This window comes from Notamacropus eugenii, chromosome 4, assembly GCF_028372415.1.
Source record: "Notamacropus eugenii isolate mMacEug1 chromosome 4, mMacEug1.pri_v2, whole genome shotgun sequence".
Classification (NCBI taxonomy): Eukaryota; Metazoa; Chordata; class Mammalia; order Diprotodontia; family Macropodidae; genus Notamacropus; species Notamacropus eugenii.
Window position 1 is genome coordinate 453,998,068 of NC_092875.1, and position 14,346 is coordinate 454,012,413.

General features: G+C 36.0%; 1 protein-coding gene across 1 annotated transcript in view; it reads right to left on the reverse strand.

Annotated features, from left to right (window-relative positions):
• Positions 1-232: 232 nt before the first annotated feature.
• The window catches only part of RASA1 (RAS p21 protein activator 1), a 113,617-nt gene continuing 99,503 nt past the window's right edge, over positions 233-14,346 (reverse strand). Inside the window, exons 22-25 of the mRNA XM_072606203.1 lie at positions 13,439-13,527; positions 3,534-3,611; positions 2,536-2,670; positions 233-1,388 (exon numbers count right to left, since the gene is read on the reverse strand). Of these exons, the coding sequence (XP_072462304.1) occupies positions 1,305-1,388; positions 2,536-2,670; positions 3,534-3,611; positions 13,439-13,527 (386 nt within the window). The 3' untranslated portion in view covers positions 233-1,304. The remainder of the gene's footprint in view (positions 1,389-2,535; positions 2,671-3,533; positions 3,612-13,438; positions 13,528-14,346) is intronic.

Below are 14,346 nucleotides of genomic sequence, written 5' to 3' on the forward strand. Positions count from 1 at the left end.
AGTACAGGATGGCCTCTAGGCACAAGGCCATGCAAAGAGCAGGTACTCAAATACATTCATCAACAACTTTTAAGTAAAAAGAAGTGAGTTTCATCATCTAGGGGGCTTTGAAAATTGTTTGACTTGCCTCTAAAGCGGACAAAAGAAAGAGGCAGAAAATGAAAATGAACAGCCTAAGGAATCCATATCTAGGCAAAAGCAGAGACCAAGAAATGAATGGAGAAACAGCAAATAACACAAGACCCCTTTGACTTTATTTCAACTCAGTTTTTGTGAATTTCACACAAAAAAATACAGAAGCAAATCTTGTCAATAAATAAAACTATGTAGTCAAACAAAATATCCCTTCATGAAGTGCAGCTCTCAACCAATGAGAATTTTTTAACAAGCAATAGATGTGGTTTATCTAATTTAAAACAGCACAAAAATTCGGAATGGCTGAGTGTTTTAAACAAAGATAATGCTTAGGTTTGGCTTTACATAAAAGACAACAAATTCATATTTTATAAAATGGTTTAATGAAGGCATGCATGACTGATAACAATGATCAATAAATTTACTGAATTCAAATTATTTACTGTTGTAAACATTTTACAAAAGCATTGAGATTTATCTGAATTCACTGTCTTTGATGAAAGAATTACTCAAACAGACAAAATCAATGGCACATTTAAAAATAAAGCTGACAAATACCATTTCTAAACATTCTCTTTTAACACAATCCAGGCAGGAGAAAACAGTACAGTATAAAAAAAAGTATACAACAAAGATTGTTCCTATTATAATGTCAAATTCTGGAAACTGTAAATACAAATAAAGTGATTGAACAGTCAAATGGTCACCTCCCAACGAGGAAGAAGTTACAGTAAGAAAAATCTGCAATCCAGTTATACTCGGCTGTCAAAAGAGAAGGCTTTCCTTTCTTGTCAGTTGATGACATAATTCTTTTTCCAACAGACAGCGAAACTTTGGCAAATGGATGTATTGAAAATAAATTTTCAAAGTTCAAGAGACAGTCACAGCATTTTACTTTATGAAAGGTGATCTGTACACCAAGGCTCAGAGGTTGTTAAAGATTTGTTCCATGTGGAAAAAAGTGCAAATATCCTGCACAGATAGCTTACAAAGCTGCTGGCACAACTCTCCCCCAGCAGAATCTTGGGTTTTGTTTTGCATAGTTCACACATTCCTGGGAATGTGGAAAGGTGTGCTATTTTTGGCAAGAGCAAGGAGAAAGTGATACTGATGGGAATTACACCATGTTGGGCATGCTGAATCCATGCAGAATACTAAGGCAAAGGCTGCTACCTGATGTTATTTGTCACTGAATACTGGTTTTGTTTTTGTTGAAGCAGTTCTGTAATAGCCAGGAGCTTTTTTAAGACATGCTAAGGAAGAAAAAAACAAGTGGAAAATTAACTTCAGAATCCCAAAGTATGGAAAACACATGAACAACAATTGAGATTCAAGTCTAGGACAAAAATTTCCACGAAGGAAATGTGAATTTTCATAAATTTAAGTTACTCAAATGAACTCTTATGAAAGAGAATTGCTATTCACAGCTAAATGAGGTTTCTGGGGTAAGAATTCCACTAGAGTTAAGCAAAAATCTGACAATTTTCTTTTCAGCAGAAAATCCCTGGAGGAACTCTTCCTATCTAAAGTGACACTGAAGAAGTCAGCCAAATGAGAGAGATTTGGATTTGGAATGGAGAAAGGTGAATACTCACTCCAAGTGAATAAACAATCACACAATATTTATTTAAGCCTGACATTCAAGGCAAAGTAGTCTCCTACTAGGAGACAAACCTACCTGTCATAAATGGTCAGGGGTAGATGTAAGAGTATATGATATCAGGCAGGGCTTGCTACTCACAGTAGCCAGTATTTATACTGTACTTACTATATGCCAGGCATTGTGCTAAGTGCTGTGCAATTATCTCCTCTGATCATCACAATAACCCTGGAAATTAGATGCTGTTACTATTCCGGCCCCCCCTTCTACAGAGGAGAAAACCAAGATAGACAAAGGTAAAGTGATTTGCCAAGGGTCACACAGCTGGTAAATCTGGACTCAGGTCTTCCTGACTCTAGGCCCAGTGGTCTACCTACCCACAGTGCCACCTAGCTGCTTAGTATAATATAGCATGTCTCTAGATTATTCTACATCAACTCATTTTAAAAGCTTTATCAAAAACCTCTTCTAGAAATATAGTCTTGATTGTGTCCAAATAAAGAAAATGCAAACGTAACAAATACTGAAACTCTTAAATTTATTTTTTTTAAATTAGGCATATTAGACACAAAACAGATGAAAACACTATCTTCGCTGACAGAATACATCAAACTTATAAATGCATTAAATGATTATCTTAAAGGCATTTTTCTGGATGCATTCTTAATAAGCCAAAATTCATCCAAACATAAGTAATTTTAGTAAAACAAGTACTTGTTTTATAGTCCGATTAATCTTGATACTGATAATTTAAGTACTAATTACTTGAACGCATTATTTCCCAAATAGTACAAACTCACCTGCTGTACACCACGCTCATTACTGAGTGTTCGAAGTTCATCTGAATGTGCCACACAAATTTCATGCAAAGCTGCTAGATCACGTGACAAGTCAGTTCTAGAATGATCTGTAGTGTCTGGAAGTTCAGGTACATTCTTGAAGAAGAACCATAAAATTGCATTTAGAATGGCAAGCCCCTTTAAAGATGTAATTTAAAAATTGTGATTGTCAACTAATGATATAGTAGCTATCTTCTCATTCACTGTAATCATTGTATCAGATCCTAAAACTACACTACTCCTGATAAAATGCAAAGACTGTCAAGGCTTGCAACGTACTGTTTACACAGTGTTAGTCCTCTCTACTTACTGTAGCCAATCAGCCTATCTGGGGGAATCTTCCCCTTTTCCTCCATAGTATTTGTTTTAAAAGAATAAAGTAGTACTAAAATCCTAGGTACTCTGAAGAAATGAGTTCTTCCTAAAAGCTAACTTGGAACTTATCTATAATAAACTTGGAGTCAGAAAACCTAGGTTCTGATAGACACTGGCTGTGTCACCAGTGAGAGGGCAAGTCACCTGGTATCTCCGTCCCAGGCATCTCCCTAAGACTATTATTAAGTAGCGAAGCAGCTATTTAATCTTCATTACTAGAGAGAAGTCACCACCCAGAGGTTCCCTCAGAATCCCATGTAAAGGGACTACAATTATTGCCTGTTTTACAGTTAAGGAAACTGAAGCTCAGAGAGATTAGATGACCTCCCCAATGTCACAGAACCATTCAGGGTCAGTTGAGTCCCCACAGGCCTCTCCTGATTCTGAGTCCAGCACCCACTCACTCCACCCTGCTGCTCCCCAATGTGGTTTTCTTTTCGTTTTCTTATAATTTGTAGAATCTTGATTGAGAGAACAATAATCACTGGTACCCACTACTGCATGTCTTGAAGAAAGGGCTATATATTACACTGTTTAAAGCAGAAAATTATATTTACGACAACTATTATATGTAATACACATACCCCAAGTTCATCTAAAAACATGATCATTCGATGTTTGTTACTCTTGATGAATGGATTTACTCCCTCCATATAAGGCTCCTAGAAAAATAAAAATAAAGGCTTTCTGTACTCTTTATGAAATCACATGAATTACATGTAAAAAAATTGTTATCTAATATGTCACAGTATGATAATTCTTACTAATCTACTTATTACCAAAGTTCAAAACGATTGTGTATCCTTATTACAGGGTAACAAACCTGATGAGTATTTGATTACTTGACGAAAATCCCTAAGGCTCCATGTTCTGAGATGTTTTTTGATTTCTAAAATAAAACTGGGGCGGAAACAAGATGGCAGAGTAGAAAGACGCACATACTCTAGCTCTTCCCCCACAGCCCATAAAATACCTGTAAAAAATGACTCTCAACAAATTCTAGAGCAACAGAAGCCACAAAACGACAGAGTGAAAGAGATTTCCAGCCAAAGGTAACCTGGAAGGCCGACAGGAAAAGTCTATCACAGGGAGCGGAGTGCAGCCCAGCCTTGGCCACCTGGCACTGGGAGAACAGGACCAGACGAGGACTTGGGGACAGAATTCCCAGCAGCAGCTGAAGTTCTCAGATCCCTCAACCCACAAGTGCCAAAGAAAGCTTCAAAGGTCAACGAGAGGGCTTTTCCAACTGGGCAAGAGGGGAACAGTGTCCTCCCCTAGCCCTGGTCCCAGGCTGCTGCTGAGGCTGCAGCTTCCATCTGTGAAGCACTCTGCCTAAAGCCGCTGTGAGGGAATTCAGCAGCTGATCTAAATCTCAGCCCTGAGCATGGTCCTGGGGTGAGGAGGAACACTGGGACCCTCCTCTTGACAAAGATTCAAAAGTCCAGTAACTGGCTGAGAAAATGGCCAACGGGGAAAGGGGGGGAAAAATAACACTATAAAAGGTTACTTTCTTGGTGAATGGTGAACAGGTATTTTCTTCCATCCTTTTGGATGAGAAAGAACAATCCATACTGTCAGAGGAAGTCAAGGGTTCTGCATCCAGTACCTCCAAAATAAATATGTAATGGCCTCAGGTCATAGCCTTAAAAGTGAGTCAACAACTTGCTAAAGGAGACCCAAAAAATATGCTGAAGAAAACAACACCTTTAAAAATAGGCTAGCTTAATTGGAAAAAGGTCCAAAAAGCCAATGAGGAGAAGAAGGCTTTAAAAAGCTGAATTAGCCAAATGGAAAAGGAGGTTCAAAAACTCACTCAAGAAAATCTTTAAAAATTAGAATGGAATAGATGGAAGCTAATGATTTTATGAGAAACCAAGAAATTACAAAACAAAACCAAAACAATGAAAAAATAGAAGACAATGTGAAATATCTCATTGGAAAAACTGACCTGGAAAATAGGCTCAGGAGAGACAATTTAAAAATTATGGGACTACCTGAAAGCCATGATCAAAAAAAGAGCCTAGACATCATCTTTCATGAAATTATCAAGGAAAACTGCCCTGAGATTCTAGAACCAGAGGGCAAAATAAATATTCAAGGAATCCACAGAACACCACATGAAAGAGATCCAAAAAGAGAAACTCCTAGGAATATTGTGGCCAAATTTCAGAGTTTTCAGGTCAAGAAGAAAATATTTCAAGCAGCTAGAAAGAAATAATTTGAGTGTTGTGGAAATACAATCAGGATAACACAATGAAGGGCTTGGAATATGATATTTCAGAAGTCAAAGGAGCTAGGATTACAACCAAGAATCACCTACCCAGAAAAACTGAGTATAACACTTCAGGGGAAAAAATGGTCATTCAATGAAATAGAGGACTTTCAAGCATTCTTGATGAAAAGACCAGAGCTGAAAAGAAAATCAGACTTTCAAACACAAGAATCAAGAGAAGCATGAAAAGGTAAACAGGAAAGAGAAATCATAAGGGACTTACTAAAGTTGAACTGTTTACATTCCTACATGGAAAGATAATATTTTTAACTCTTGAGACTTTTCTCAGTATTTGGGTAGTTGGAGGGATTATACACACACATGCGCACGCACACACACACACACACACACAGCACAGGTTGAGCGGGATCAGAAGGGATGATATCTATAAAAAATAAAATTAAGGGGTGAGAGAGGAATATACTGGGAGAAGAAAGGGAAAGATGGAATGGGGCAAATTATCATTCATAAAAGAGATAAGAAAAAACTTTTTCAATGGAGGAGAAAAGTGGGGAGGTGAGAGGGAAAAAGTGAAGCTTACTCTCATCACATATGGCTTAAGGAGGGAATAACATGCACCCTCAATTTGGTATGAAAATCTACCTTATACTATAGGAAAATAGGGGAGAAGGGGACAAGTGGGGTGAGGGAGATGATAGAAGGGAGGGCAAACGGGAGGAGGGGATAATTAGAAGTAAACACTTGGGGGAAGGACAAGGTCAAATGAGAGAACAGAATAAAGGGGGGACAAAGTAGGATGGAGGGAAATATAGTTAGTCTCACACAACATGACTATTATGGAAGTCTTTTGCAAAATGACACATATATAGCCTATATTGAACTGCTTGCCTTCTCAGTGGGGATGGGTAGGGAGGGAGGAAGTTGGAATTCAAAGTATTAGAAAGAAATGTTGAGAATTGTTTTTGCATACAACTGGGAAATAAGAAATACAGGTAATGGGGTATAGAAATCTATCTTGCCTTACAAGAAAAGAGAGAAGATGGGGATAAGGGAAGGGAGGCGTGTGATAGAACAGAGGGCAGACTGGGGGAAGGGGTAGTCAAGAATGCACAGTCTTGGGGTGGGGGAGGGGAGAGATGGGGAGAAAATTTGGAACTCCAAATTTTGTGGAAATGAATGTCAAAAACTAAAAAATACACATTAAAAAAAAAAATAAAGTAGTAGAAGTAGTAAAATAGTAGACGCCCCTACAAAAGTTTTCTAAGTTGCACTTATAACTGAAACTTCAAACAAAGATTGAATAAATGTATTTAAAAGTTAACAGCACAGGGGTGGAGTCAAGATGGCAGAGTAGAAGGATGACCTGTAGAAGCTCTCCCCGCCACAGCCCATAAATAAAATACCTGTAAAAAATGACTCTAAGCAAATTCTAGAGCAGCAGAAGCCACAAAACGACAGACTGAAAGAGATTTCCAGCCCAAAGCAGCCTGCAAGGCCAAAAGGAAAGGTCTATTGCACCAGGCCCAGAGCGGAGCACTTCTTAGCCTTGGCCAGATGGCGTGGCAGGAACAGGACTGCAGTAGGCTTCAGGGCACCAGCAGCAGCAGCTAAGGTTCCCAGATCCCTCAATCCACAAATGCCAGGGACAGCTTCAAAGGTCAGTGAAGAAAGCTCTTTCACCTAGGTGAGAAGGGAGCAGGGTCCTCCCCTAGCCCTGGGTCCAGGCTGCGACAACATCAGTGTCCATTTTTGGAGCCCTAGGCCTAAAGACCCTGGGGGAATCAAGCTGCTGATCTGGGTCTCAGTTCTGAGTGGTGGTCATGGGGTGAGGAAGAGCATTGGCCTGGTGGAGCTGGTGAAGGCTCTGGAGAGGGAATCCTATTCAGATCCTGGGCAGAAAAGCTTGTAGTAGCTCCCAGACCTGAGTGCAGACCAAGAGAGGAATAAAGTCCTCTCCCTTGATTGTGCCACCATGGAGGAACTGAGAACTTACAGGTCCCCAGATTATACCCTCTTCTTGACAAAGGACTCAAAAGTCAAGTAATTGTCTGGGAAAATGCCCAAAAAAGGGGGAAAAATAAAAGACTATAGAAGTTTACTTTCTTGATGAATAGGTATTTTCTTCCATCCTTTGGGATGAGAAAGAACAATGCATACCATCAGAGGAAGACATAAAAGTTAAGGCTTCTGCATCCAAAACCTCCAAAATAAATATGCAATGGTCTCAGACCATGGAAGAGCTCAAAAGGGATTTTGAAACTCAATTAAGAGAAGTGGAAGAAAAATTGGGAAGAGAAATGAGAGCAATGTAAGAAAATCATGAAAAGCAAGTCAACAGCTTGCTAAAGGAGACCCAAAAAATGCTGAAGAAAATAATACCTTTAAAATTTCACAGCAACTGAACTTGTTTTCAAAACTAAATCATAAACAGTAAAACATTCAAGTTTTATAAATGGGAGATAAAATGAAGTAATATAAAAATAGAGATCTTCAAGTTGATGGACAGGAAGTAGTAAAGGGCATATAAAAATCCATGAGAGGGTCCCCCCGCTTCTTTTAGAATCAAGGACTTGTTCATCACCTGACTATTCAATAACTGATTCTTCATTAATTACATGGTATCATATTTCTCACAGGCCTAAAAGACTGAGAGCGCTGTTGATCACTCTCTCCTCCTGGACACTCTTCTCTAAGTTTTCAGAACACCATTCTCTCCTGGTTCTGCCCCTACGTATGTGACTGCTCCTTCTCTTTCTCCTTTATTGGATCCTAAACCAGATCATGCCCTCTGTCGGTGTCCCACAAGATCCTGTCCTCTTCTATACTACTTCACTTGGTCATCAAATAGCTCCCATGGATTTGTTAACATCTTTATGCTCAAAATTCTCAAACTTAACCATATCCAACTGCATCTGAGACATTTAAAACAAAATGTCCAGTAGACATCTTAAACTCACTATGTCCCAAACTGAACTCATTATCTTCCATCCTCCTGACTTCCCCAAGTTTGTTGAAGGATTTGCCATCCTCCCCCATCCTTCAGGATCAACACCTAGATGTCACTAGTTAAATGGAGACTCCTCCTCAAAAATTTAAGAATTTAGAACAAAAGATACTCTACCTATTAGATTTTCAAGAAGAAAATAGAATTAGAACACAAAAATGAAGACAAGAAAAAAATTGAATAAAATTTTAAGAGACTGAAAGAATACATCTGAACTCTGCAAAACAAGAATAGATAAAATGAATATGGGATGCAAAGAGGCAATTTAGGGCAAGTATTGTCTTTCAGGAAAAAAAATGTCATGAAGAAGAGAACCTGAATACTACACTTCCAATAAACAGTACAGAAAAACCATCCAAAAAGACTGTAAGCAGACAACACAAATTCAGATCAAGAAAGTTCACAGAGAACCAAACAGTAAAGAAATCTCAGATTTACACTGTTGAGAAACTGAATCATATGTACTGGAAGGAATTCTAATTTCAAAGAGTTATATATTATAGCTAGAGGATGGAAGGAAGAACAATAAAAGAAAAAAAGTCAAATTCCAAGCACAAATAACGAGGACAGGCAGGATTATTCTATGGTTACAAGAAATCAAAGGAAAAATTGGAATAAAGTATATCAAAGAACGCATGTAACACTGGCTATAAACCACAAATAATGTACCCTGCAAACCTGAGCCTAAACATAAAAACATAATCAAAGATTCTTTTTTTGTGTATGTGAATTCATTTTTTTAAATATATAATTTATTTTTCAGTTCTTAACAATCACTTCCACAAGAATTTGAATTCACAGTTTTCTCTCCATCTCTCCCCACCCCAGGACAGCATGCACCCCATTTACCCCTTCCCTCCTGTCTGTCCTCTCTTCTATTACCCATCCTTCTTCCATCCCCGTTCCCCTCTATTTTCCTGTAGGGCAAAATACATTTCTATACTCCACTGCGTGTATATCTTAATTTCCAGTTGCATGATAAAACAATTCTTAACTTTCGTTCTTAAAGCTTTGAGTTCCATATTTTCTCCCTCTCTCCCCACCCACCCTCACTGAGAAAAAAAAGCAATTTAATATCACACATGTGTAACAATGCAAAGCATTTTCATAATATTTATGTTATAAAAGACACCACATTTCCCTCTTCTATCCTGCCCTTCATTTATTCCATTCTCTCCCATGACCTGTCCTCCCACAATAGTGTTTGCTTCTGATTATCCCTTTCCTCAATTTGCTGTCCCTTCTATTATCTTACCTCTCCTATCCCCTTCCCCTTGCCTTCCTGTAGGGTAAAATAGATTTCCATATCCAACTGAGTCTGTGTTATTGCCTCCTTAAGTCACATTCCCATGAGAGTAGGGCTCACTTATTTCCTTTCACGTCCCCTCTCTTCCCCTCCATTGTAGAAGCTCTTTCTTCCTCCTGTATGTCAGATGATTTGCTACATTCTACCTCTCCCTTTTTCTTACTCCTAGTACATTCAACGGTAAACTTTATTTTTTTTTTAGGTATTCTCCCTTCATATTCAGCTCACCTTGTGCCCTCTCTCTCTGTGTGTATGAATGTGTACGCACACATACACGCATGTACATATACATACCTGCACATATATAATACACACCTACATACATACCCATACATACCTACATATGTATATTCCCTCTAACTACCCTAATACTGAAAACGGTCTCATGAGTTACAAATAACATCTCTCCAGGCAGGAATGTAAACATTTCCACTTTAATGCTTAAAGCTTCTTTTTCCTGTTTACCTTTTCATGTTTCTCTTGATTCTTGTATTTGAAAGTCAAATTTTCTATTCAACTCTGGTCTTTTCAACAAGAATGTCTGGATAATCAAAGATTCTTCAACATTCAGTAAATTCAAATTCAAAAATTGAATCAATTCTTCAAACAAAGCCAGAGCTAAACAGAGTATTCAACTTGCCACCTCACCAAATATCAGGGTTCCTCTGTTGGAAAAGTAGATTTGACTGACTTGTGACTTTTTAATAAGAATACTAAAGAAAATACCTTTTCATCATCATCCCATGGTACTTTTACAAAAAAAAATTTTAAGCCTTTACAGATGATAATGCAGTAACATTAATTAATAAAGGATACTGATCTTGATTATGGGGTCAAAAAATAAATTATGCTGACAATAATGTTGAAGATCACAACAGCAAAAGAGAAAAGGAGTCAATAAACATATTTTTAAATTAAGGGCTAAAAAATTATTTAGTAACACTTCAAAATGAAGTGAAAGTTTGAAAATTTGAGGAAAAACTTGAAAATAAAGATAATAAAATCTGCAAAAGAGTTCATTTTTAAAAGATCAATAATCAATAACAATTAGCTAATCTGACAGAGAATAATATGGTATTTTAAAAATAAAAACTAACAAGGTCAATGATAAAAAGAATTATCAGAAACTACCAGACATAAAACATACTAGCAACATTTTAAGGACAGAAGATGACTATTTATAAAAATATGTAATAAAAAATAAATATTTAAACATCATAATCTAGTTATATTATATAACCTAGTTATAAATGAATTATTGAAGGGGGGAAAAGCCCTAGAAGGATCTGCTTGTGAATGTTATGAAGATATATCAAAAACAGCAACTGATAGTTATGCTACAAAAATTATTCTCAGAGAGAAAACACCTAACCAAACTCTTCTTATGTGATAAATAAATCATGATACCAAAACAAGGGAGAGACAAGGCAGAGAAAGAGAGCTATAAATCAACTGCACTAATGAATACTGATACAAAAACTGTAAATATATTCCTCAGAAGAACACTATAGCCATAAATGCAGAACGTAATTCAGTATAACCAGGTTGAACTCATACCAACGATGAGAGTATATTTCAACTAGTGAAAGAAATTAACAATCAAAAAAGCAACTTTAAGGTACAAAGGACATGACTGTTTTAAGTGATGGAATAAAAAAATCTTTGATAAAGTTCAACCCTCATTTATATTAGAATAATTAAAAAGCATAACCTTGGAATAAAAACATATATCTAAAACCAAGATCTAACCTTGCTTGCAAGGGAGAAACAATGGAAGTTTTCCCATATGTGACGAAGTTCTAGAAATGTTAGCTTTAGCAGTAAAACAGGACAAACTAGTATAAACATTACCAGAAGAGACAAAATTATTCTTATCTGCAAATGACAAATCCCAGAGAATCAACAAAGAAACTAATTGGGACAATTAAGAGTATTTGAAAAGTTAAAAATCATCAGCATTTTTGTGTAGTAATGACAACAACATGGAAGAAATGATAAAAGAAATTACATTCAAAATAGTTACAAAAATGCATAAAATACCTGGCAGTTAACCTACTTAGATATACACAAAATGTAAATAAATGTAAGTACAAACAAAATAAAGAGACAAACTGAAGACATTCACTAGCTATTGGCATTACGGGCCAGGCCAATATGATTCAAAAGCTACCACCTAATGATACGTTAATATACAGATTTAGCACTACACTAAATAACTGAGCATACTTCTTAAAACTACACAAAGTTATTTTGAAAATACAAAAGCTGTCGTATCAAGGACAGTAATAAAAAAAAGTACAAATGAAGATGAAAGAATCATCAGACTTCAAACTGTATTACAAAGCAGTAGCCATCTATTTGGCACTACTTTAAAAAATAAAGAGAGAGGGATTGGTGGGGTAAAACCACAAAAGCAAGAAACAAGCAATCAAAAGCAGGAGTCCAGTGTTTGATTAACTCAAAAACATGAATTTCTGTGAGGAAGGACTCCTATTTTGATAAAATCTTATATTATACAAAATATTCAAAATGGATTTGAAACCTAAAGATTGTATACCTTTAAAAAACTATAACGTACAAGATCAAGTATATTCTATAGTTATGGCTAGGAATCAAATTCTTACACAGAGGATAGAAGAAATCATAACAGATAAAAATTTTTGAGTACTTAAAATTTTAAAAAGCTTCTGCAAAAATACAATCAGTGAAGACAGAGTCAGAAAAGAAACATTAATAAAAAGATATTAATCAAATATCATTAAAGACTGATATTCGAAACAAATATCAATTAACAGAAATATCTAACAGGCAAAGAATGACTAATTTTCAAAGAAATTGCAAGCTATAATTGACCATACAAAATCATCAGTAGTAAGAAAAATGCATATTAAAAGTTATTTTAAGACTTCACCATTCTACTAACAAATTAGCAAAGATTAAAAAAAAAGTGAACCATCAATGTTTGAGGGGCTGTGCTAAGATAGGTCCACTTTTGGTAGAGCTGTGAATCTGTTAGAGCTTTAAGAATTTCAAATGAAAATTATTTGAGGAACTGACTAAATTGTCCATAACCTTTAAATGGCTCACCCTCACTAATGGATGTATACTTTGAGGAACTCAAAGGCAAAAATAAAATCCTATATATAGCAAAACATTCACAGCTCATAACAGTAAAGAACTGGAAAGAAAGTGGGTGCCTATCAATGTGGGAAAGGCACAGAAACGTATATGAATGCAACATAACATCATTTTGTAAGAAGAATCCTAAATATCAGGAATTCAAAGGAATGTGTATGAAGATCTAAATGATTTGCTGCTTACAATGCCTAATCATAACAACATAAATAAAAAGACTGCTAAAGCGAAGATTAGAAGCGATCAAAAAAGTAGATTATTGTGAAAAATTAATGAACTATAGCCTTCCAAAACAGCAAAGGCAGGGAACAACAGGACTGATTATTATTGCCAATATCAAAAATTTCTCTTTATTAGTTACTTTTGCTTAATCATTTCTGTAACAAAGGATGGTGCAATATGGAGGTAGTTGCATGGGAAATTATGATGCTATAAAGATGAAATGCACTGATAGAATGTTTTTTTTTAAAGTCACTTATGTTATCTGTTTTCCCATTTGTATCATTTCCAGAATTGTGAAATATTTTCTCAGTTATGCTATTAGCTTTCACTGGAAATTTAGGGGATTCAGAATCTCTTAACTTCTTCTATAAAATGGCTGTCATATCATGATCTAACCACCTGAAAAATATGCTGCAAAATTTAAGCCATATACCATATTTTTGGGTGAAGACGAGAAGGGGTAAGGGGTGAGAGGCCCTAAAATTTTAACCTAAATTTTAAAAAATAAAATTCTCTACTTAAAGTTACATTTTGTAGTTATGACAAAAATTTGTAAAAATTACATTTTGTGCCATTAAAATATTTTTACCTTGGCACCAAACTCAACAAGATTTGCTAAATTCTGCACAGATTTGGCCACCAGTGTCAGTGTTCTTGCAGCAGTAGGAGATGGAGAATCTACAAAAAAAAAGAACAGAATACTTTTAGTGATTTGAAGTCAGAAGGGTTTAGTCATTTTTATTTGAGAAATTAGTACTTTAAAAAGCCTTTACTATCAAAATCCTAGCATTTCTTCATCCAAAACGTAAAGAATGACAAAAATTCAAGTACAAAAGTCCTTTTGGGACACCCTATATTTTGGAAAATCTTAGGATTTAAAGAAAGCTAAAAACACTTTACAGAATTACTGCTACCAAACAGGTTATTACAAATAAAAAATTTTCTTAATTCAGGAATATTCAGCCAACACCTAATTTAATTTACATTCGTTATCACCAGCATACTTCTCTTCCCAAGGGGAAATCTGGAATCCAGCTGCTGGCCTGTTAGTTACGATTTGCTAAACATGGTGGGGATATTCAGACAATAACACTGCAAATCAGCAGACTCCTCTCAAATTAAAAAATATATCATTAGGAAAAAGTTGGAGATCCCCGTTCTACTTTGGGGACTTCTAACATTTATTTCACGGAATGCTATAGGTCATATCAAATTCAAAAGATGCTTTAGACACAGTTGGGAGACGTGTGCATCTGTAAGGCATGTAAACTGGAGCACTTATTTAGTTAAAAGTTGTCTGCAGCCCACAAATGCCTGATCTTGGTCAACTGATAAAAAAGCCAGTTTTTCATCCTTAAATTCCTTTATATAATTTCACAAATCATCAGAGTTAATATAAGTATGTTTCCTAGAAGTCTAAATGTGGGCAGAGCAACTTGGACAAATTAATAATTACATACAAGATATAATCTGAATTACTTAATTCTTTCAGAATTT